Genomic DNA, 25,328 nt, shown 5'->3' on the forward strand with positions numbered 1-25,328 from the left:
TCGATAAACCATGGACAGTGGTTGGGTGCTGTTTCGGATTTGCTCCTTGGGTTATGCGAGTCCAGTGCAGGTCGTTGGCAGACGAATCCAGCCCGAGTTCGCAAAAGTGCGTGCCGAATCTGTTTTCGAGCGTGAAAGGACATTGTGGACAAAATCCAGAATTATTCCCGGCGCCGGTGGTTGTTCTGGTCGGCGGTTCATGCCAGCACGAAATAATTTCGGGGGGGGGGGGGGGGGGGGTCTGAAGTCCCATCAGTGCTACTGCTACTACTACCCCTACTGCTACTACTATTACATTATTAATAAATTATTATTTAGAGGAAGTACAACAACAATGAAAACTTTACATGAGATCCAACGCAGTGTTTTAGCATAAGTGATGCGAATGTTCCATTGCGATTATAGAAAATTTTTCATGTGTTAATTTGTCGATTTGATGCAGTTGACAGTGGAATCAACATTCTTTGGCTTACTTATCGTGATTATTTTTTTCATTCACCATAAACCACATCTCCACTATTAAATCCCTTAAGCAAACTTTAGTGGACTCTGGGCTTGGGCTCCCGTGTACTAGTGAGGGATAGTGCCCCTGTATACGCAGGGCCTCTCTTTTCCTCGCGCCACCGGCACCGCCGTTGGCCGAGCGTCGTCACGCCGCGACAATGGATATAAGTCGTTCTACTCGGCACAGAGCAGAGAACATGGCGGAAACAACCCCTGTATACTACTTGCTTCAGGTCTTGTGCCATCCATATCGGCGTGCACTAGAGCAGTATACACGCTCCCCCTCGTCTCCGCGCAAGAACTATCTGCAGCAACTCTGAGCATGAAGGGACGCTGCGCACCGGGGCTGCGCAAATCGCAATGAAAGTGGGAAAGCTGTTTACTCTGCGCCGGACAGACGGACCGTTGTCGTGTCTACAGTAGTCATTAATGCGAAAGCATTACATGAGCCATGAGGCAGGAAAGCGGCGTCATCCCCAACGAGTGGTATCAAAGTCATGTGACTTCATCAGCGTCTTGATGAATCAGTAGTAATAGAGAAGATAGTAAACGGTATGACGACGTTAATTAGTAGTAATTATGGGTAGTTATTGTGAATTAAGGTGAATTACAGTGAAGTGAAATAAAGTTACAAGTTAGAGAAGGGTGACTTAAGGTGGTGTCAAGTGAATTAAAGTGAAGTAAAGTAAATTACAATGAATTAAAATTGGTTAAGGTGGATTAAAGTCGATCACCATATCAACTCGTAGCTACTTGGCGATGAGTTCTGAATGGTTGTGGTCTGGTGATTAATGAACGCAGAGAAAAGAAAGCGAAGGAAGGATCGCAAACAGGTTGTAATACTTAAGAAGTCTTTATTGGTAATGACTAAGAGGAGTCATAATGCTTTCGCATTCAAATTACGTAAGCATACTTAAGGTACAATTTTTTTGCCCATGGGCCGCCACAGGGCTATCGCTTTAAACCCCCCCCGCGCCTCTGCCCGCCATATAACGCTTTGCAGTAAACCTTCTCTGTGATAGCGTTCATGATCCACCAATAAACCCGCCATGTTTGGCTACGTCATAGTGCACACCTGTCGCTTGAATATCGACAATATTTTTAATCTTCGGCGCGAACGTCTGTCACATCCAATTATCCTCGCGTTGCAATGGCAGCCCCTGCCACATCCGAGTTTCACCCCACCACCCGTATATTTCGGCCGGCAGCATGCTGCACTGTCAATGCTTGAAGGGGTCTGCTGCGTCTCGGCGGGAAGCTCCCTCGCTAGAAACCGGCGAAGTTTCTGCGCGCGCTAAGAGTGCATGTTTATTTCCCCTTAAACACTACGATTAGGAACATCTAGGTTTTAAATTTTAATTAAATTATCGGCTTTTACGTGCCAAAACCACGATCTGATTATCAGGCACGCTGTAGTTAGGGACTCCGGAATAATTTGGACCACCTGGGGTTCTTAACCGTGCACCTAAATCTAAGTACACGGGTGTTTTCACATTTCGCCCCCATCCAAATGCGGCCGCCGTGGCCGGGATTCAATTTCCTGTTTTACGTTTAGTCTACTAACACTGCACAACTTTATTTTTTGTCGTAATACAGAATACAGGCACCAGAGTGCGGCTCATAAACACATCGGTATAATGAGGTGTAATTTGTGGATACATTTCTCGCTATGGGTAATATAGGAGCTCCTTTCTCGCAAATATGTGTCTTGGGTCAGAGCGCTTATGCTGAAAGTGGACTGATTGTCCGCGTTTTCCGTGGAGCTACCGAAGTGACTGTGAAAGCCTTTCGGTGTTAAAGGTGTAAGCCTTTCGATGCCAGGCGCCTGAATTATACACAAAGAACTCGCTCGTCCGGAACCAGAAAAGTCGCAAGCATCATGCCAAAGTCGGGATTACCCGACTTTGGGCGTAGCTTCGTTGAAAATAAACTAGCTTATTCTCAGAATCTCGGCCGCGTAAACTTTTGACGGTGACTGTGCCATTGAACACCTGTATTTTCTTTATTCTGCACATATTTTTTAATGAATGGCCTTCCAAGCAACGTCATGCAATGCTTACACCTGGTTAATTTTCAGGACAGCCATCTCAGACATGATGTATTAAGTGTAAAAACTGAACTACTATGTAGTGTCATTATTATCGCCAATGAGGTGTAATAAATTTGTAAACAAAAAAAGGATAATAAAATTGCCTATGAAATTTTACTAAAATCTCAGGACTACTTCAAAATTTCGCCTGTTCGTCTTGTGTACCTCCTATGCTTTCTAGGAAACTGAAAGGGGGAAAATCAAGTGTGAAATTGACATGTCCTGTGGCACCATGGCAGAAAAGGGAAGGTTTGGCTTAGTAGGACCATGTGAAAGGTTCAGCTGCCATTGTGCTACTCACACACAAGGAATGACACTTTTGTATTTTATTTATAGGCAGTAGACAAATGATAAATGATGCTCAGTGCACGCTGGCGTGATCATGACAAACGACCATACCGATATGGGTCGTAAACGATTATAATAAAGGAACATTTCTGCAAACCGTCACGGTCCTTTCTCATGTTTCTTCAATTATTCAAACATGTTAAATTTAGGGTAGGAGAATATTCGCACATATTACTAAAGAATTGCCCCAGTAATCATATCATGGTGCTGTGACCTGATTCAACTATAGAGTTAGCCAAGAACAGAACAGCAGAATGCTATATGGCAACTTCGGTAATTGTAGCCGAAAACAGTGCACAACTTTGTGGGCATAATTCAATAAAGGTGTGGTCTGTGATTGAAGTCGTTCTCTATTTTCACACGACAGGCTACATTAACACGTCCCAGAGTCTTTTCGCATAATTTCCAATACTCCTCTGCGTAAGTTGTGATAAAAGGGTAAAAGGATATGAAGACTTTTAGTATTTCTCGAATTTTGTGAAGGTATATGGGAATGGTTCAAAACGATAAGACACGTGCGCAGCATATTGAGGGTAAAATGTTTATGTTTTGAGGTACTGGTTTGTACTAAGCAAACACGCTTGTGCAATAATAATTCGGATAGCCTTCATTTGCACCGAAGGTCAGGTATACGCAAAAATTCTGCTTTGATATAATGCAAATACACTCAGTCAAATAGCTTCAACTGTATTCCTTTGTAAAAATACTACGTCTGTGGCTGCAGCCAACTTTTCTACTTCTGTGTCTTTTAATTGCACACACTGGGCGCTATTTATATTTGTGGCACGTTTCAAGCCGCACAAGAGTTGCACAAAACACGCATTTCCCAAGACGTAGCTGAAAAGGCAAAATATTTCTTAGTAATGTCTTAATAAATATCCACCTTAAGAAAGAAATGTACTTTCAAAACACGTTACCTGGGTTTATTTTCCAAAATACAATATACCTAACGTGCAAAAGTTGATTGGAAACACGTTCGCATGTTCTCGAAACCAGCCAGCTATTTTTTTAGGAAGACGTTGGTACAGTAGAAAGAAACTAAACGAGAACCATAACCAAATGTCCTGCATTTCGGAATATGCCATCGGGTGGAAAACTGCCAAACTAAGCAGCGACAAAGTGATAAGAAGAAGCGCGGCAAAGCTGGCTTCAAACCTACGAACTCACGATCGTGGTTATCAGTGATCTTGATCTGTGGTTGCTCAACACGCTCGGCTACCGCTTCGAAGCGCTGCTGTTGGCGAAAACTAGGTTTATATATGTACCACAATAAATTCCGCGACCTTGTTATGAAAACTGCGATTTTGGAACGACTTCTTAGCCATTTCAAGAGCTGCTGCTGCAACTAGCTGAAAGCTGATTCATTGAAGTTGATAAATCATTGAAGTTGATAAATCCCTAGGATTACGTCAGTCAATGCAATAGGTTCATCGCAAATTGCTTTTTACTGGCCAAAAAAGCCTCCAAAATTTTGGTTTTTCAATAGACTCCCATAATTGAAACTTCGCACCCAATTTGGAACGAGTTTTCTGCCGTAAGTAATGGTACCACTTGCATGTTATTTCGGGCTAAGCGCCAAGAGCCTATTTCCACGGGAATATTTTAAAACATGGCATCTGTGATTAGTTATTTGAAAAAAAAAACGACTCTCTCTCGTAGAAAACGCGTATGTTTTCAGAGGCGGCCGGTAGAGGCGCTGGTCGACGATGTCCGAAATTCCTGGTAACGTATAACAATTTTACACGCCTTTAATTTCCAAATCTTTTTCTTTTAGGCTCATGGTAACTACTGTATTCTACATACTGGGGCCGGATTCACAAAAACGTTCTCACGCTAAAACTGTTCGCAGAAGCAGGTGTCAGCCAATCGTGGTGCAGCACTTACGATCGAAAAGCTTTGTGAATTCGGCCCCTGGTGCTTTGTTACTCTGTTTTAGATCTTGTTTGGTTCGGGTATCACTTCTTATAATGTTACCTTGAAAAAAGTTTTAATGCGTGTATACATGCTACCCGCTATAATCCTCCTCGAGCGAATATGGGACTGTGTGATAAATAAATGAAAGGCTGTTCCAGTGACTGAATCGCCCTGGTTCTGTTTTCAAGAAGGCTTAAATGTGCGTGCGATGAGGCGAAATTTAGTCACGGTGTTACGCAGGCTAATAACGAAATTGGGTCATGCAGCAATAAAACATATACGTACCGCCGCAAATATACACAGGCTTCAAGCGTTGAGTTGTACGAACAATGCTGAAATTTTGTTTTTATAATAAAGTTTTACCGCATGGCCTGCATATTGGTTCTTGGTTCACTAAAGTCATGTTGTTCTATTGATGGTCTAGTCGTATGCACGCCGTCATATGCAACAGTTGTCGCCTTGCGTCACCCTTGAATCACCTGTTAACAATAAGATTGTCGAACTTAGTGTGTCCTAGTTAGTGGTTTTTCCCACATTCCTTTGGTGCGAGATATCATTTTGTAGTTGGATTCATGATCTGTCTCGTTAGCGAATTTATTGTAAGGATAAGACCATGCCGCGTGCAGTTGGGCCTCTTCTCTGTGCTCTATTATGTCTGACTAGCGGCATTTTCAAGCTTAGTACATTAAATAAAAGAAGCAAAACAATGCAGCACTTACACCATAGAACATTCATTTGAAGAGCACAAATTTTTCATGTGCCAAGAAAATGACAACGTAAGGGTGTGTAAACGGTGTCATGCCACCCAAAAAGCGTTTAGCATTTAACGAGAGTGCAGCAATCAGCTGCTCAATATCGTATTTGACCGTTTTTTTCCCCGAATCCCTACACAACGCCGCCACACACGTCGCACTGTTTAGGTGTTTCCGTCGAACGAGACAGTGACCTTATGTTAATGTATTGAGACGCTGCCCAAAACAAACAGGAAGAAAACAACAAGAGACGGGAAAGAGCGCACACTACCTAATACCACCATTTTTGGGCACTTGTACTTTGGATTCACTTTTAAAGCAACGGCTTGTGCGAGAGAATATATCCATTTTTCCAACAAGGAATCGACCCACCACCTGAAATTCTCTTTCTGCGTGCTGATATGCGCCATCCAATAGAAAACCGGATTTACAACATGCATGTGCCATCATATCCGCAATGGCAGACACCAAGCTGCTTTTTGTAAACGACACGCTGAGCCCCATTTGCTCGAAAAAAATTATCGGCACTCAGTCGCAAGAAGACAGAACTGCGCCTGTATTCGAAACTTGTATGTGTATTGCGCCTGGCTTGAGCGTAATGAGTAATAATAATATTAACTACAATATTATTAACAATAAGGTCAATTTCGCCCGACAGGCGAATCACTGATTGCGACAGAAATTTATTAGACAGCTGTGCAAACTAAGGTTAGTCGTTTTATCAGCTGCATAAACGGCTGTAAACATTCGCTTACTAACTAAATTAACCAAGTAAGGCTAAGCACTACCAAGTCATTCCCAGCATTTTCCGGAATTTATTGATCATGTATTGATTATCGATTAGCTGCTGGTTGACCATCGATTGTCTATCGATGAGAGACTAAGCTTAAGTAGTCCCAACCATGCTTAGCTAGACTTAACCAGGCTCAGCTTCGCCAGTTCACAGAGGTATGTGTCATAGCGCTTGGACCCTTTCTGCACTACCGCCAGGATCGGCCTACAGTTTCTGTCCGCAGGTTACGGACTAACGCTCGGTTTAAACAGCTCCGCTGTTAAAAAACCGCGAGAGCTACTCACTCTTATATGACGTGTGCACACTAATTATGCATGTGAGAGCGAACAACAGAAAAATATTATTTTTCGATTCTATGCCTTTTTACCATCAGCCATCCGCAATTGGTCAAAAGTTTTCGGGCTGCGTCGACTTCGCCTGTCTGTCACCTGACGTCCAAAAACCTTGAAAAATCACTGCGTCAAGGTGGCTTGTACGCATTAAAGATGCATTATTACGCCGATCAAAACTTAATTTTCTTTTTAATAGCCGGACACTGCCCCGTTCCGACATCAATAGAAGGTGGGTACCCGCCGATCGCTCTGGCACTGACTAGTCGGAGCTGCCGTGGAGAATGGATTTATTTGCCTATATTAAAAATTTTGCGTGACATTATATGGTTGTCGAGTCCTTTCAGCACGAAAACGACATCGCTGTGTCAAACTTTCTTCACTGAAGATTCGTTTTAGCTGCATTGTTACGTTTCCGTTGCACGCCGACGTAATTTTATAGCAGACACTGAAAGCTAAGTAAGAAGAAGCAGGGCAAATGCGGACGCCGGCAACACCCTGCTCATCAGGTTATCTACTTTCACTGCGCTATCCCGGCCCCACGTTACCCCCTCCACTTCTGCGTGCTCATCGCCCTTGGTCAGCCAATCAGGTAAGAAATATATGTTAAGTTAGGCAATGCTATTCCTTTTGAAAGCAAACAACATGTGACCTCCTACAAAATAGGAGAGCGTTTAAATAGCCTTCTGAAACAATGCTACGAGTCACCGCCCGATGCTTGCGTTGGCGGTTATTTAAATTGGACATCAGGTGATTAGAAGGAAAACAGATTGGAATAGTTTTACGTTATAGGGTCCCAGCCATCGGCCTGCCTAGACTTTTTACCCAGCGCAGATCGCTTTCTAGATCAGGGCCGCGCGGCCGCGCTCAGCCGCGCCATACGTAGCCGCCACGGGAGTAAAACGTCCCCCACTTTCACTGCAGCCTTGTGCGCGATGGAAGACGGGGCGCTTTTTCCCCGCCTTCCTCCCTTGCGCACGCGAGACTGAGCAACCATTCTTTGCTCACCCTGTCATGCTTTTTACCCATACCATACGGCGCGCAGCCACGATGTTATCGCACTTGGACATTATACGAAACATCACGTCGACGACGACGGCGGAAATGTGCCTGGAGTGTCCATATATTTGCAATCGCAATAAAATTATGTGGATCCGACTGAGTGTGGTAAGCAGAGTAAGCGAAGCTTTCTCTGCTGTTTGCTTTGACTGACGATAGTACGCGGTGATCTTAACAGTGAATGTTTAATTTCTTCAGCATTTAGTGCAACCCGAGAGTGGTGAGTTGATGTTCTGCGTGTACCTGTTTGTCCGTGTAATACACACAATACCCAGCGAGACGTGCTTGCTTAAGGCATTGTTGCGCGCCGTTTTTCATAACCTTCGAGATTGAGCCACCAGGCTTCTAAGATGAATCTGGCACGCTTCCACTCGCACCGGCAACATACGGCATCCGGCCGCGATGTTATCGCATTTGGACTTCGCACGGAACATCTCGGCGACAGCGAAGGCGACGCGGATGACGTCGGCGTAAATGCGCCTAGGGTGTACATATAACTGCTTTCACAATAATAATAAAAAAAAAGTTGTGTACGGGAAATACCGCTGTCATAAACTAGAAGCTTGTTTCCCCACAGTACGACTGAGTTTGTGGAGAAACAAACGCACTGTATGTTTCCTTCGTATTTCCAAGCGATTTTGTGCGACTGCATTTAAAAGCCCGGGATCAGGTTAGTCATGTCCGAACGATCGTCAGACCAGTGTTTTGTTGCGCTACGAGGACATTGTAAGAGTCACCTTACGAGAGGAAATATTCCCGACAAAGCGGGGCTCCGAGAAGTATTCTCAAGAGATTACCAATTTGTTCAGCTAAGCAATCGTGTGGCTCACAGCAGGCCCTACAACAATTTACCCGGTGTAGTTCAGCGGTTGCGGCTCCACTTTCTCAGACCTTCACAACCTTACCTTCGCGTATAAAGTGCGAGATTTGCTTACACTTAACAGGCACGCATGATTTAAGTTATACTTCCGAACTGAAAGAAGAAATGACGCAGAAACTCGTCTGGGAGTTGCCTAAGTATGCACAAGCATTATGCCGCTTGCTAATCCCCACGCTGCCCGGTGTCATCATCAATGGTATGAAATTTCATTCGACCAGCATAAACCCTTATAAACCCTCATCGGTCGTTATCAACCTTATCGAACACGATCCGACCCTTACGATCTATTATCGGTCCTTATCAACCTGGATGTCCAGCTAAGCTGTTACAAAACCACCACTACAATTGCTGAGGGAGCATGCAATGTTTATTCATGGTTCGGATGCTTGTTTTGCACTTGTTCTTTGTTGAAACGTGTGCAGTTCTGTGTATTGTATGGGTGATCTCAATGAATGTATGCGCTGTTCGCTTCACTTCGCTGAGCGCTTGTAGCCTCTGCCTTACTTGATTATGAGCCATTGCATTCGTCTTACGTGACGGACGGAGAAATTTCTCATTTGGTAGGCATAGAAATGCTTATGCATTTAAAACTAAAACGGGATGGTTTATTAAACGAGACGAAGCTGCTTAATTTCGCTGTAACACGGGGACTATCTTTTCCTCTTTATTTCGTTCCGTCACGCGCACTATAGATCATGAGTTTTTCCTTTCAATTTGTTTTTACACTGATAATACTCAAACCTTCGCATTGTCGGCACATTGCACTAAACACACGTAACACACGTAACAAATTAAGTAAACACCTAACAAGTAACACGTAAACACACGTAACAAGTGCTCTATTTGGCGAAGTCCTTTTGTGTCAAAAATTTGCCTAATACTAATCTGTCTAAGCACCTTATCTTTCTAAATACCAAATGAAACACTTTACCATGCACCGAAACTTGAGAAAAAGGGGGGCGCGCAACCAGGCTTCGCGCTTCGATGGCACTCCATAAAGCCATTTGGCCCGCTCCTTCTTGCAGAATCTAATACCATCATGTTTCCTTATACGTCATGGAGCAAATATGCATCACAGCTGCACATTCGTGTCCATTTTTGACATGGTCCGCAAGCTCTTTCCCATCAATTCCACGGCGGACGAATCTTTTGCCCCTGTAGACATGCTTTGCCGCATAGTAGCCAAACAAAAGCTCCCCAGGAAAAAAATTCAGCCAGCGTATTAAAACCAAACTGGACCTACATATATAGAGAGACCTAAAGTATGTGCCACTAGAGTGCAATGAGCGGATGAGTTTTTACTGTGCTGCAAACTACATTTTAAAAATCACCCCATGCATTTTCGATGGGTCTACAAAAGTGCCCTAGGAAAAAAATCCAGCCAGTGGAATTAGACAACACTCGACATATACCGTGAGAACGTTGTCGGGATTTAGTGCCTAAAGTGCAAATCGCAAAAAATGAGCCATTGCACAGTAATCGATTTTTAAAAAATGCTTCCCATAGAGTTACGCCAACCGCATCGCCCCAGGGTCGGCTTCGCCGCAGTAGTCGATGTCCCAGATTGCTGGACTTGTTCCGACTCAAGCAACCACCTGAGTTTCAGGCATGGTCCCTCGAATACTAACGCAAACAAAAGAGAAAAACCTCAATACACCGAGAGCCACAGAAAGAGCAAGAAAGGTACGCATTAAGATACTAGCAGTGGCAGATCTAGGAAACGCCGTTCAAGCCACCGTTGCGACAGGAAGACTCGTCTCCGTCAGGGCAGCAACGCATTTGTTACGCAACTCAGCACAACTCTGCTCTCCACGCGATGATTTACAGGGATATTAAACATTCTGAGTCGCCACCGCGGCACGTATACACAGCTAGCGCGGCAAAAGACGTGGCTGGTATCGGCCACAGATCACACTCTGCATCCCTTCTTTGAATACTATACCCAGAAAGAGCCCTTAGCAGTTCCGTGTCACTGCAAAAGAAAGGGCCATCGCGTACCTGAATGCGTGCCTCGGGTAGGTTGGTGGTGAGCGCGAGACTCTCACGCGTCCACACGTCCGGGTAGGGTGCCCGAGCGAAGCTGCGCTCCAGCGCCGACAATTGCTGCTGCGTGAAGGCCGTACGGCTACGGCGCTGCTTGCGTACCATGGGCCACGACAAAAAACTGCCTACAAGTAAAGCAAAGGGCAGAGAGATGTTGGCACTTTACAAGTCACCACGGCTCTCCGTCTTCTATCAATTGATGGAAGGTTCAGGCTGGCACATATAGGTAATGCCCTTATCGTATCAAAGTAATACGAAGTTGCAGCCATGCGGTATTATACAGAGTGTCACACTTGACTTGGGCCAAACCTTAAAAATATGCAAATGCTAAGTATCTGGACAGAACCAAGGTAATGTTGTTTGCCATCGCTTGGAGATGCTCATATTATTTTTTTGCATTCCGCCTGATTAGATAATTAGTCCTAATTAAATAATCAACTTCTCAATTATTGTAATTAGATGAAAAGTGTCAATGAGAAAATTGTAGTCTAATATGAAAAACTCCCGACACAGCCTTCTGTTGCTTAATACGTGCTACATAAAAGCGTTTTTCCGAGCCTGAAAGATGCCTGCGAATACAGGCAAAGTGCCTCGAGCGGCCAGTCGCGCGGCAATACTGCGTGTATTCACGCTCGGAAAAACCCCTTTATGTAGCACGTATTGAGCAACAGAAGGCTGTGTCGGGAGTTTTTCATGTTAGACTACAATGTGGACTACAAGTGCCAGTGCCACGCATGTTTGCAGTATAGCTATTTCCACACGATCGCAGCAGTAGTTACAAGATGTGTGATGTTTGTGTGGGACAGCAGTGGAAGGTCTGCTGACTTACCAGAAGCGGCGCCAAGCGACCACGTTCCAGTGCCGACGGCACCAATTGACGCGGCTGTAAACGATGGAGCGCGGCACGCTAGCCCCGGGGTGGCTGTAGGCGTCGCGGGAAAACCATGCCGCCCCCAGGCTGCACCCAGGCAGCTCGCTGCGGCCATGCTGGCGCTAGCATTAGGGCCGGACATCGAAAGTACTGTGGGTCCAGTTGCCCCCGGCTGCAGGGGCCAACAGCAGGCGGCAGCGGCCGAGAACATATGCGTCCTGCGTCGTGTTGCAAGGGCAATGTTCAATCACTGACTGAGCGCTGTTCCAATGTGGAGAGTGGCTGCGAGTGCACTGATGTCCTCAGTCAGCAATAGACCGTCTTTCGATCGACTGGGAACGTCTCCAGTGAAACAGTACGCCATCAGAAATGACTAAACATTTGTTGTTGTTTTTCGTACAATGTCACCTATACCCTGTGACCCAGCTAACGTTAGCCAAGCTGTTCAAAGAAACAAAACAAGTTAAGAAATCACGGTACAATATACGGTTATAATACCTACCGTGTTCGGTTGTCGGACCTGTAGAGACTGAACACTTCAGGTCTTATAATCGTATCTTGCACCGTGATTTCTTAATATTTTTTTTTCTGTGAACAACTTGGCTAACGCTAGCTGGGGCACCCTATATAGCGGTGTTTCGTTCTGTGTGCCAAGCAGGCGGCCACCTAAGGCAGCACGCACCGCCCCTCACCCTGCTTCTCCAGTACACCGAAATTTGGTGTCATAGTGGACAGGGGTGGTATATGACTACGCCTGGCGTGGCAAACTACCTTGAAACGCAGCTTGTCTCACCCCTTAAATGCATACCTGCCAACCTGCGAGCAATAAAATTCGAAAAAATCCTTCGGGCACACTCCTGCGGGGGGGGGGGGGGGGGGGGGAGCGGGAGTATCGTGCATATTCATTTAAAGCTTGCCTTGAGCAAAATCCTGTTTTGGGATACGTAAGCACTTTATTACCGATAGTTTAGCTTTAGACGCAACACACAACCAAGAGCAGCGCCATAGTTGACCAGCCGAGAATGACAAGCGACGCATTGTTTTTATAACACAGTTCAGTCTTTGAGCGACATTGTTGTAGAAGATATCGCCTGTTTGAGAAACTTGGCTGCATCCACTTACTCAAAGCAAGCGCCCCTCTTACACCCTTTCACCATGAGAAGAAAATTTGCAACAGAAGGTTCCGAGACCAACGAGCGAAACCTTTTCGCGAAAAGCGTTTTTCGTAAAACTTGACGCAGTCTTTCTAAAATAGTAAGACGATCCCAATTTCGTAAAGCTCACGAAAAATTCGGGAGAGATGGCAAGTATGCTGAAATGCCATCACCAAAAAAAATTACATTTGTGTCATGGCCCTCTTTCTCTCTCTTCTTCCTAGGAACTTTCAGGGCTCTATCCCTTTCTTAGGGGCACCGCAAGAATTTTTAACAAAGTTGTCAAAAAATTCAGAATACTCAGAAAATTCAGTCGTACGAATATTCTATATCAAGAAGTATTCGAATGCTTTCCGTATGACCGGAGTTCTTGGCAATCGAACATTTATTCTCCAACCACTTCCATCCACAGTGTTCCAGCTCCCACGTCTTTCGCGCCGAAGGATGGGCTAGTCTTTGCCCACAGTGATCTGCCAACGACACGTCACCATTTTGTCTCGCACTGCTCAGACGTTATGAGCTAGGCATCGGACTACTCCTGTTACGTCAAGCTTGAACACCTCAGCAAGCCGCAAGCACGCCGCTGCTGGCATGCTGCACCCGAATACTTTAGACGTCTGTGGATTCATCTATGAATCCTGAAATATCACCGCCTATGAAATATGAACAGGTTTCCCGAGGGCCCACTTCGGTAGGAGTTGTGAACGAATGCTTTTTTTTTTACCAATCTGCGCAATAAACATGCAATTTGGCCGCATTTCCATGCGGGCGAAAGCAAAACAAACGTTCGTGTACTTAAACATTTAGTTGCACGTTAAATAACCTAAAGTGGTCAAAATTATTCCACAATCACCCACTGTGGCGTGCCTAGTAATCAGATCACGGTTTTTACATGCAGACACCAAGAATTTAAATAAATAATTTTCTTAAAAACTTATCGCAAAACATTTTTTTTCTTTATTTTTTTTTGTAAACTTCTAAACTTCTTCCTCGGTCTCTCGTCTCGCAGGACGTTGGTGGCATGCGGTGTCCTTGATTTCTCAGCAATGTCGTCCAAACGATTTCGGTCTACAGCAAACATGTTAACGTAGAAACTGTAGAAGAAAAAAAATAACCCACACCAATTTAATCGCAATACTCGATAACCGCAGCAAAACTAGAAAACATTACTCACAGCGCAAAACTGTAAGGACCTGGAAAGCATATTCAGCGCCAGCGGACAAGGGCAAAAGGGAGACGACACCGCAATGCGCTAACTTCAACACCTTTATTTACAGGAAACAACCGCCTAATTCATAACATCCTTCCTGTCTTTCCGATGTTTTTTTTTCCACAGAGCAGCGGAAGCTGTCTAATCACGGGAAGATAGGCAGGTGTGTTAATGACCGGCTGCGAGAACATAGTTCAAACGTGAGGAATAAGCATTACGCTCATTTGTCTGCTCATTGTCAGGAATGCGGCTGCGCACAGGTGTACGAGTCCTGCCTTGGTCTTGCAAGGCACAAAGATGTGCGAGAGATTATTGACGCTCGGGCTATCTGTCGGAATAGTGAAACGTGTGTTATTGCCCCTTCGGTCAACTTTTAGATCAGTAGATGGCCTTTTTTTACGGATAAATTTGGATGATGTGGCGCCACATTGCATGAGTTAAGTAGGTGGTTGTTTCCTGGAAATGAAGTTGTTGAAGTTGGTGTATTGTGGTGTTGTCTCCCTTCTGTCCTTGTTCGCTGGCGCTAAATATGCTTTCCAAATCAGTTTACCAAAACGCCCAGCAAATGGCAAAGCTAAAACTCTAGGGACCTTTCAGCGGCGTTTAATGGGACATTAATGCTTTCGCATTCACAGCTGATAAAAAGTGCTTAGGTGTCCTCGGACTTGTCTTAAAGATGGCTCGAAGGCCTCTTATGTGGAGCAGGAAAGGGACAAATGAAACGTCTGTTTAGTGTGAGCTTGCAACGGTAATTATTCATTTTCTACAAGCCTACAGTTCGGACTTTGCGACTGCAGTCGATGCTTTTCTTGACTAGTTTAAGCGGCTAGAGCGAGAGAGTTTTGATGGAAGCTAGAAAGATGTAGTAGGCTTGGTCTGTCTGCAGCAAATGTGAGGGAAAAAAATATTGTCCCACGCATCACCACATGCACATAGTGTAAGCATAAATTATTTTCTGCTCACACTAGTCGGGATGTGCGAATATCCAAATCTTTCGAATAACGAATTGAATTTTGTCCAGTTCGATTGGGTCTTCGAATTGAATAGCCACGCTTCGTAAATATGAATATTTTGTGCATATCTTTAATTGTCAGCTGTGCGTAATCAAACATAAAGAGGGGCAGAATTGCGGTAATTTTCACCCCGGTGGCCATGCACAATACACGATATCGGCCGTATAAACTCGTAAACATTCGCTTACTAACTAAAAAACAAGCATAGTGTCTCGCGCGCACAAACATAAACACTTCTCACTTGATAAGCGCTGACACTCGCTGTCAAAAGGCTGGCATGAGGAAGAACGGCAGCAGCAGCGAGCTAATTGACCTTCGGGCTGCTAAGCGGCGAGAACACAGCACACACACAGCTGTCAGCCTTCGGCGCACCTAGACTCTATTAGCCCCGCGAACGACCTACAGGGGCGCTGCGAGCACCGCTCTCGTGACGTCACGGCACGGACTCGCGCCTGTCGTCTGCTGCCGTTCGGGCGCTGTCCGGGCGCCTTCTGCAGTGTTTCCGTCAGTTCGCTATCGTTCTCTGTGCTTGTGTACTTATGACGGTCATCTCAAATACATTCTGCGACGTCTTCATTCGCGCAAACTTGTTCAAAGAGCTTATTTCCTAGACTACAATTTATTTCTCAAGGGCAACGCTGCAGTGCCAGCCGAAGGAGCTCAGACCAGCCCGTTGCGTGTTTTTCATGCGCGGATCTAGACTTTCCAGATTGAGTGACTAATAAAGAAGCATAAATAACACGTCACTAATAACAGCATAAACGCATAAACAGAATACAGTTAGGGTACCATAGCTGCAGTGGTGCAACGAGCGTGTCACTATGTCTGCTACATATGACTGCTACATTTACCTTGATTTTAGCCCCTTAAAACGCGCTTGCTTATGACGAGTAGCTCATGGTATAGTATCTAATTTTACATTTCTTCACAGAAACTCTCGGCAGTAACACGAGGACCTGACAGTACATTCAACCAGCCTCACTTGTTGCTTTAACTGCTTCTCAAAATCAGGCCGTTCCTCACCAGTTAATTTCCACTGGCGGTAATTTGAAGTAAAGCTAATTGAGGCTTACAGCTATTTGCAGAATACGCAAAGGAATTTACCAATATTTATTCACTGTTCCGTGTTACATGTTCAACTCACTTGTGCAATTTACTGCTACTTGTTCCTTGAGAAACAGACATCACAAATATGTTAGGCGAACTGACACAGGCTCCTCGGCCCAAATATTTTAGTGAAATATGCCTTTTGGACCGTATCGCTGCCACTAGAAAGAAGCCGAAGCCTCATTCATTAGCAGTACAATGCTTATTGAAGATATCATTTATTCCCCTATGGAGGTCAAAAATCAAGTGAATTCATTTAAGGCTTGTGGTGTCTTCTCTATGAGGCGGGTATGTGATGTTTTCTTTCATGTACTCACGAAGCGAATAGTTCTGTTCGTCTAGTTGGAGAACGCAGGATCGAGACATGGTGAGGCAGAAGACGTTTGAATTTTCCTATTCAGCGCAGCCTAAGCTGCGCTCTATAGCCTCGAGTATACCTTAGGCATTGCAATTGGCGCTTAAAGAACTGCTTCATGGTTTCAATTCGAAGTTGTAGTGAACTTATGGGTTTCGCGAATAATGCATGCCTCGCCATAACCACAGTCGGTAGATTTAGTTGCGTAAGAGCTGTGCCATGATGTCGATAAAGGCAACTGAGGGTCCCTATGAAACATATTCTCAGGTGCAATTCAAAGGTTCTCGGTCTGAACCACGAAACTGTTCTTTCAGGTGATTGCTGTTATGGTATCCGTGAAGTATATACATACTACACGTGAAGCGCCGTCGTGTTAACAGCCATGAGCAATGCGTTTTCCGGGTGCCCATTGCGTGTTTGAAGAACGGTGACAGTATTACCAAGCGTTTTCATGCAAAATGCGCGCCTAACTCTTCCTTTTACGCATTAATAAAGTAGCCATATTTGACTAGAGCAACTCACCATAGTAATAAGAATCATCATAAAAGATTTGCTGTGCAGTTTCCTTCTAACACGCATTTATAATATTGACATCAAATACTAATACCAAGATTTTTCTTCCTTGTAAAATGCAATGTCTCTCATAGCTAAGCTCTAAGGGAATTTTTTTTTATTGATATGATATGAGGAGATGTTGACGCACAAGTAAGGTGCCGGCTACTCTTTAACTCTTGAATACGTCTAACCTACAACATACAGGGTTTAAAATAGCCTTATTATATAAGCAACGTTTGCACAGCAACACGGTGAGGAAAAAAAAGTGGTACATACAATGTAGAAGTTCAATCACTCCACTGCACTGGAGAAGAAAGTCTCAAGAATATAAACAATAATGGCACCTTACAATACAGTCTCTAATGAGCGGGTGGTGCACACATCGTGTACATGCATTTTCACATATAGTCAGCACAGAATATAAACATAAATCACAAATCCACAAATCATAATGACAACACATACAATCAATCATACATACAACACAATCATAATCCACAAACACATACACAGCTACATTAAAATAAAAGAAACATTATAAGCGTTAATAACGGCCAACAATGCCGCTCTCTTCGAGAAATGTTGTTAACGCTTTCAGAGCGCTCTTTTGCAAGGCCGTTGTTGAACAAGGACCTAAAAGTTTCCTTAAACTGAAAGGTCTGCGGTCTAATGCCAATAAAGTTGATTTAAGTCGGCGTCTTGGTGTGTCGTGATGTGGACAATCTAAAAGGAGGTGATATACATCTTCATCTACAAATCCACAATCACATTCGGGGGTTTCCGCACGGCCAATTCTATGTAAGAAATGTTTTGTGTAGGCAGTGCCTAGTCGTAATCGATGAATAAGGGTTTCCATATTTCTGTCTAATGATAACGGAAATTTGAATTCAATAAGCGGATCAATATGGTATAAATCGGAGCTCTTCGAGTTCTGGTCAAACCACGTATTTCTACACATTTTAAAAGATGTTGCCCTTATGATACAGCGTAATTCATTTTTTGATATTGGGAGCGAAATTGCATCATCTTTGAGGTGTGCTTGTCGTGCTGCTTCATCGGCTGCTGTGTTGCCAGGAATGTTACAATGTCCAGGTATCCACTGGAATCTTATTTCATGCTTCTCTTGGCTTGCCTTCGTGAGGTCTCTAAGTGTTTCATATATTATACTATCACTGATTGTTTTTGATTTTGTGCTGCAGAGTGATATGAGTGCCGCCTGTGAATCGCTGAAAATTACCCATTTTTGCGCATCTCGTACTGAAGTTATAAATTTTAACGCACATAGGATTGCGAACAGTTCAGCCGTTGTGGACGAAGTCGCACGATATAACTTAAACGATTCGTGTTTATTGAGGCGCGGTATACAGAATGCTGAAGTTGACGAGGTTGCTGTACTGGAGCCATCTGTATAGACGTGTACGTATCCTGAATACCGCATATAAATCTGGTAAAGTGCTAGTTGTTGAGCAGCTTGAATGCACATGTCTCTTTTTCTGAATATGCCATCTACTGACAGTTCGATTTTTGGACGAGTAAGCAGCCATGGAGGATATTCGACATCTGAGTTCCAAAATTCATTTCTTGGCAATACATGAAGCGTTTCCTGAATTTCTTTATTAACATAACATCTGTCTCGTTTTATTATGTCTAGAGCCAATGGGTGGTTTTTATGCTCTGTTTGAAGACGAAAATAATAAAATAAGGGAATGTTAATTGTTTTGCGGAGCATCATACACAACTTCGTGTGTTGAAATTACAGACATTCTTTTTACGCAAAGTTTATGGACAGACACTGCGCATATACGCGCTCCAAACCAATAGACCCCTTCAATGCTACATAGCTTGCGATATCCACACCGCAAATTTTCACGACTCGCGGTTTTGAAGAAGAAACTGCCGTTCAGGCATGGCAGTAAAAAGAAACCAGCATATCCTTCAATAAGTACGGCTCGAGCCACCAATACCCCAAGCATGCACGAAGGGAACGAGCGTGCGCAGCAGCCGAGCGAGCGCCGTCCTGGCCATGACGTCACTCGTAGAGGGCGCCACTCCAACTTCTCGCCGCTAATACTTATCGCAGATCGCTTTCAAGATAGGGCCCGCGCGGTGCCGGAGTAGAACCTATCCTATGGGCTATATTCTGTGACTCAAAGGCAGCCTTACAGTCACTCTTATCAGCTCTGCGCCGCAGCCCACATGAACAATTGGTAGCAGAGATATGATTACGCTACCATCAAGCAGTGGACAGAGACCACGTCATTGTATTTCAGTGGCTACCTGGGCACTGCAACATCACTGGCAATGAATGTGCCAATAAAGCTGCCCGTGAGGCATATGACGAATGTGAAAGAATTTCAATACCATTGTCAAGAACGGATGCAGCGCGGCACCTCGGCAGGCTTGCCCATATTATAGCTCAAAGAAAATTGAATACACCAGAGTTTACCAACCGGCGCCTATATGCCATGGACCAACATATGCAATTACAACTTTTACCGGGTTTTAACCGACGAGAAGAAACATTACTGTACCGCCTGCGAATAGGAGATTCTTTTACAAACTCCTGTTCATTCATAATTGGAAGGGCGGGCAGTGCCAACTGCAGCGCATGTGGTGTTGAGGAAACCACCAGACATCTCATATGTGACTGCCCCAGATCCGAAGATGAGAGTAGCGCCCTTCGGACAGCTTTGGGGCACTTAGATGACAGACCTTTTACAGAGAAGATCTCGGGCGTCTGCTATGTGCAGGGCTACAAAGGCACTGCTGCGTTTTTTTAGGCGCACTTTCCTGTATGACCGCCTGTGACGAAACTCAGCTATGCACACCTGACTGTCTAAATGCGCAAAGTATGAACTTCTCTTACTTCTCGTCTTTCAATCCCCTTTCCCCTTCCCCAGTGCAGGGTAGCCTACCGGGCTCAGCCTGGTTAACCTCCGTGCCTTTCCCTTATGACTTCTCTCTCTCTCTCTCTCTCTCTCTCTATATATATATATATATATATATATATATATATATATATATGTATGTATATAATGCCTCAGTTAGCGGGCAGTTATGGCATGTATAGGCAAGGCTACGAAGCACTTGCCAAAATACTTCCGAACGTTTGCTTTGTGTCGCAAGGAACCGCCGAATTGATCCATTTAACAAACTACTTCTGTACAGTTTATTAGTGCACCGGCACGTAGCACGTTGCTACGAAAGAAACCCAATAAGGGTTTCTCGGAAAGAGAGCGTCGCAATTGAAGAAGAATTCATCCTGGCCCGGCAATAGAACCCGGAACCAACACCTTTCCGGGGCGGTCGCTCTACCATCTGAGTTAACCAGAAGGCTAGCAAATTATAGGGCAAGGACGAATTAATCGACAACCTGAAGCGTAATGAACACTGAATACGGAAAAAAATTCAGTGTCATTCCACTGTGTGAAGGTGGATGATCAGCGAAGCCGTTGTTCCAGTGAAACGTTCCAAGTTTTCGGGATCGGGGCCACATGAACGGTTCGCATTTCTTTGCGCCTCGCGGTCCTGGCGGGCAGTACGCTTACGCTTGGCGTCCGCGGCCCGCTCATCGTCGGTGGTCCCGTTCCCTTTTCGGTTCACGCCGTCGTTCTTGGTAGGCATGCTGTTCTTCTTCAGACCATACAACACGCGGCCTACCCATTTCACAGTCCGACCAGAACTCACGAAAGAAGCCTACGTAGAGCATGACGTCAGGAGACAGAAGACACTCAGATTGGTAGGCACTAGTTTGAATACGCGAGACGGCGTACACGTGTATGGTGCGAATGTAGACATGGCCGAGGCGGGTCAAATTGCAGTATCTGTTCTTATTAGCTTAATGTCTGATACGGGTTGCATTTGGACCCAAGACCCAACTTATTTTTGCAAGTTGGCGGAGTGCTTGGAGCCTGCTTCACATACGCCGCGGCTCGGCCCCGTATTGCACTATCTTCGGGATCGGCCCACAGTTTTTCGTCTGCAACATCGATCAGCTAGAAACTGGCCATATACAGCTTCGATGTAAAACAGTTCAGCGGCAGCCTGCAAGGGCATGGAAGATTTACTAAAAGGGGAAAAAATAATGCCAGTTTATTCGTTTGGTTTCGCACAGCTATGAACAGCTTGCCATTCCGATTTCAAGCGGTTTCAAATGTTTGCTCAGGTTCAGTTCAAAAATGGCGGCACACATTTGGGTTCGGGTTCAGTTCCGGTTCGACAAAACATAAGCGGTCCAGTTCATGTTACGGTTTCACACAATGGCTAAAACAGGGCTGGAGTCGCGCCACTTTGACGCCACCGTGACAAAGCTAATACAAAGCATTTACAAAGCTTTTATTCTACTAGGGACAGTGAGTTTTAGTGACACCTAACGTTAGTGACACCTAACGTGCCCAGCAGCAAATCGCACTTGTGCCGAAACTCACACAAAAAGTACATCCACATATCAACCGCCTTTTCGCTGTTCGAGAACGGGCAGGGCACGGGCTCCATGCGCGCTCCCCCATCTTGGAGGCTCTTGGAGGCCATGGAAGGCATTCGAGCGATTCGGGATGCAGATAGAGGCAAATGAGCGCACAGGGTACCACTTTGTGGCCGGTAGTTCAACGTCGCTACGATGCCAACAACGCGCGCAGCGCACTGCTACAACTCCACCTTTAAAACGGAAAGCGGCGTGAGCTTCTTCCGGTCTACAGCGTGAACCACACAGTAGGCCCTCTTCGTTTATGGCAAGCAAACAGATGAAGGAAAATTGCGTAGCTTGCGCTGGAGGCGCAATGCGGAGCTGATGGGCACCTAGCTAGTCCTGGCTTTTGGGCTAGGCTAAGCACGACCAAGTCATCCCCAGCATTTTCCGGAATTTATTGATTATTGATCGATAATCGATTAGCTATTGATTGGCTATCGATTGCCTATCGCAAGGTATTGGCCACGTATTTGGTCTAGGCTAAGCATGACCAAGTCATCCCCAGCATTTTCCGGAATTTATCGATTATTGATCGATAATTGATTAGCTACTGATTGGCTATCGATTGCCTATCGCAAGGTATTGGCGACGTATTTGGGCTAGGCTAAGCACTACCAATTCATCCGCAGCATTTTCCGGAATTTATTGATTATTGATCAATTAACGATTACCTATTGAATGGCGATCGATTGGCTATCGATGACTGATTACGCTTAAGTATACCCAACCATGCTTAGCTAGACTTATCCAGACTGTTGCGTTTGCGCACCGCTTATCAGCCGGCGCCCAAGTCTGGCTCATCTGTTCCGGACGATAATCTGTTTCGCGCATGTGCGTTGATATGCTTTCCCTCGCCCTTTGATCACGGCGTTCCTTTACAAAGGACTGCGGATCACGCCGTGGGCGCTTCTTTTTGTACACCTTCTTTCGGCAAGCATGCCGCATTAAAAGTACAGTCGAGTGCAAAATATTAGAGACCACGGGAGCGGCGACTAAACTGGGGTGCCTCGATGCCTAGCGCCGCCATCGAGGCACCCTAGAGACTAAACTGCATGGCTGCGCCTTCTGACGGCTGCGCGCCGAAGTTGGAGAGCGCGTACTGCGCAAGCGCGTACTTTCTTACCTGCCAGCCTGCTCGTTCGCTCGTTTCAACCGCGCGCGCACCGGAACGCGTGAGAGAGCGCAAGGTGTCACTTCTGCTAGCCACTGCACTTCTGCAGTCACCGTCGAATTGCCCGAGTAATGATGTCGTCATATCGTGACGAAAACACTTCATTTGCACTGGCAGCGCTTGGAGCGCGCCACTCTCTGCGCCTTGCTTCTTGATGCTGCGCGGCGCGACAAATATGCTTTGCGTCACTATTTCTATAATCGAGTTTCGTGATAAGGTCAGGAAGCAGCGATGTCTTTTGCGTTCCACTTCCTGAAACTTAAGCATGATGCAATTATTTGTGGTACTCAGTCCAAATATCATGTGCCCAGACACATACGTTAAACCACCGAACATCGAGCAGCTGAAGACAAGAGCCAGGGAAGAGAAAGGCGAATCATCGCAGATTTGTTCTCAGAAACAGTAAATGAAAAGGAAACCATGACCATTACGATAATTCCTAATGCGAAATTTGAGCGCACCTCTATACGTGTTTTCATTTTGCCGTGGACAATCTGCTGTCTGGATGGCGCGGACAATCTGCCTCATGCGGCGCGTTGCAAACGATCGAAGTGTGGCGCGACTGCCTCGCATAATTTGGAGATCGCGAGGGCCAGCGCGTGGGTGACGCGTGGATCATATTCCGTGTTGCGGTACAAAACGTGTCTGGCGTTTCACAGCCCCGTAGCTGAGCCCCAGGACTCTTTATTCTTCCCAATAAACTATGCATTGCATTGCATTGAAACCCGGCAGATCGGACACTCGGTACTTGCCCGCGTGCCTTCTGCGATGATTCCCCGTTCTCTTCCCTGGCTCTTCTCTCCAGCTGCTCGATATTCAGTGGTTTCACGCATGTGTCTGGGCACATGATATTTGGACTGACTACCACAAATAATTGCATCATGCTTAAATTTTCGGAAGTGTAGCGCAAAAGACATCGCTGCTTTCTGACCTTATCACAAAACTCGATTTCAGAAAAAAGTGACGCGAAGCATGTTTTTCGCGCCGCGGAACGTCAATAAGCAAGGTGCAAAGAGTGGCGCGCTCCGACCGCTGCCAGTGCAAATGAAGTGTTTTCGTCACGATATGACGACATCATCATTCGGGCAATTCGACGGCGACTGCAGAAGTGACACCTTGCGCTCTCTCACGCGTTCCGGTGCGCGTGCGGTTGAAGCGAGCGAACGAGCAGGCTGGCAGGTAAGAAAGGACGCGCGTGCGCAGTACGCGCTCTCGAACTTCGGCGCGCAGCCGTCAGAAGGCGCAGCCATGCAGTTCAGTCGCCGCTCCCGTGGTCTCTAATATTTTGCACTCGACTGTACGTTCTTCCTTTTCGCGGCGTCTTCTTCTCCCGGCTTGGAACCCAACTCGGCCAAACGTAACAAGGCTCAGCTTCGCTAGTTCACTGGGGTATGTGCCATTGCGCTTGGACCCTTTCTGCACTACCGCCAGGATCGGCCCACAATTTCTGTTCGCATGTTACGGACTAACGCTCGGCTTAAACAGCTCCTCTGTTAAAAGACCGACGACGTCACTCTGCGGCGACACTTCGTTAAACACGATGATCAGAACGGAGCCTTCTTTCTAGAAACGTCGGCCCTTCTTTAGCTGGCGGTCGCAACGCATACCTGACACTCGTGCATTTATCAGCCGCCCTGTTAGCAAAGGAATGCGTCCAGGGCTTCTCATACAGTCGTCCCTGAGAGCTAGAGCCAGGAATGACGTGGCTGCCCTAGAGAAGCCATTAATGTTTAAACAAGATCTAGCTAACACACAACCTATGCACACTCAAAGTCGCCACACGCACAAATTATGAGGCAAACACTCCAACACCCTTCCAGTAAGTTTCCAGCGGTGTACAGCGGGGTGCAGCGCCGGCGGCATGAATAATTATGGGTTCCTATGTATTGCGTCAGGACGGCAGAAAACTAGGTGGGATGATGAAGTTAGGAAATTTGCAGGCGCAAGTTCGAATGAGCTAGCGCAAGACAGGGGTAATTGGAGACATAAATATAGGACATAAATATATGCTGCTGCTGATGATGATGATGATGTATTGCGTTATCTAGAGACAATAGCACGTCAGAGGAATTCCAGAATGTCATTGGGAACACGCTGCCAAATCTGTAGCCGTTCATTTCAGCGTTCGGCCCCCAGTAAAATTGTCACGACAATGCACAGCGACTCATGTTGCCTTTTCACTCAAATTGGCTTGAAAACGACCCACATATCTACTGAGATTGCACATCCGAAGGTTATCGACACACCGCTTCGACACTCCGACATATGCGTTTGCGTGTTCCCACAACACAACCACCATATAAGCTCCGGTGTCATTTGGCATACTTTTAGCTAAGTATCTCAACAGCATTAAATATAGCCATGTTTCGAAAACATTTTTATATAAATAATTACCCGGCCCATAAGTATTTTAGTTTATTATTGCACATGTTTATAAGCAAACCAAATAGAATGTGCAAATGCCACTCATGCGAGCTTTCCTAATACAGACCCCGATGAGACGTCGCCAAGGTCGTCGGTGCCACGCACTTTGGAAAGAAAACGACGGCCATCAGACACGTCAAAAGTACTAAAGACAGGGCGTTTTGGCGTACAGTACTCACCGAGACGTCTCCCACCAGTCTAGCCACGTTCGTGCCATCGTCGCGTCGCGCCACAGCGCGAGTAGGTTTTCACGCCACGCCGGCAGGTACCAACACTCGTCGTCGGCGGC

General features: G+C 45.6%; 1 protein-coding gene and 1 pseudogene across 1 annotated transcript in view; one reads left to right on the plus strand and one right to left on the minus strand.

Annotated features, from left to right (window-relative positions):
* The window catches only part of LOC119444803 (dorsal root ganglia homeobox protein), a 27,215-nt gene extending 16,399 nt beyond the window's left edge, over nt 1-10,816 (minus strand). The window contains exon 1 of the mRNA XM_049662707.1: nt 10,667-10,816. Within this exon, the coding sequence (XP_049518664.1) occupies nt 10,667-10,816 (150 nt within the window). The remainder of the gene's footprint in view (nt 1-10,666) is intronic.
* A 9,956-nt stretch (nt 10,817-20,772) lies between these two features.
* Nucleotides 20,773-20,950, plus strand: LOC119437871 (U2 spliceosomal RNA; annotated as a pseudogene).
* Nucleotides 20,951-25,328: the final 4,378 nt, after the last annotated feature.

The sequence above is a fragment of the Dermacentor silvarum genome, chromosome 1, assembly GCF_013339745.2.
Source record: "Dermacentor silvarum isolate Dsil-2018 chromosome 1, BIME_Dsil_1.4, whole genome shotgun sequence".
Classification (NCBI taxonomy): domain Eukaryota; kingdom Metazoa; phylum Arthropoda; class Arachnida; order Ixodida; family Ixodidae; genus Dermacentor; species Dermacentor silvarum.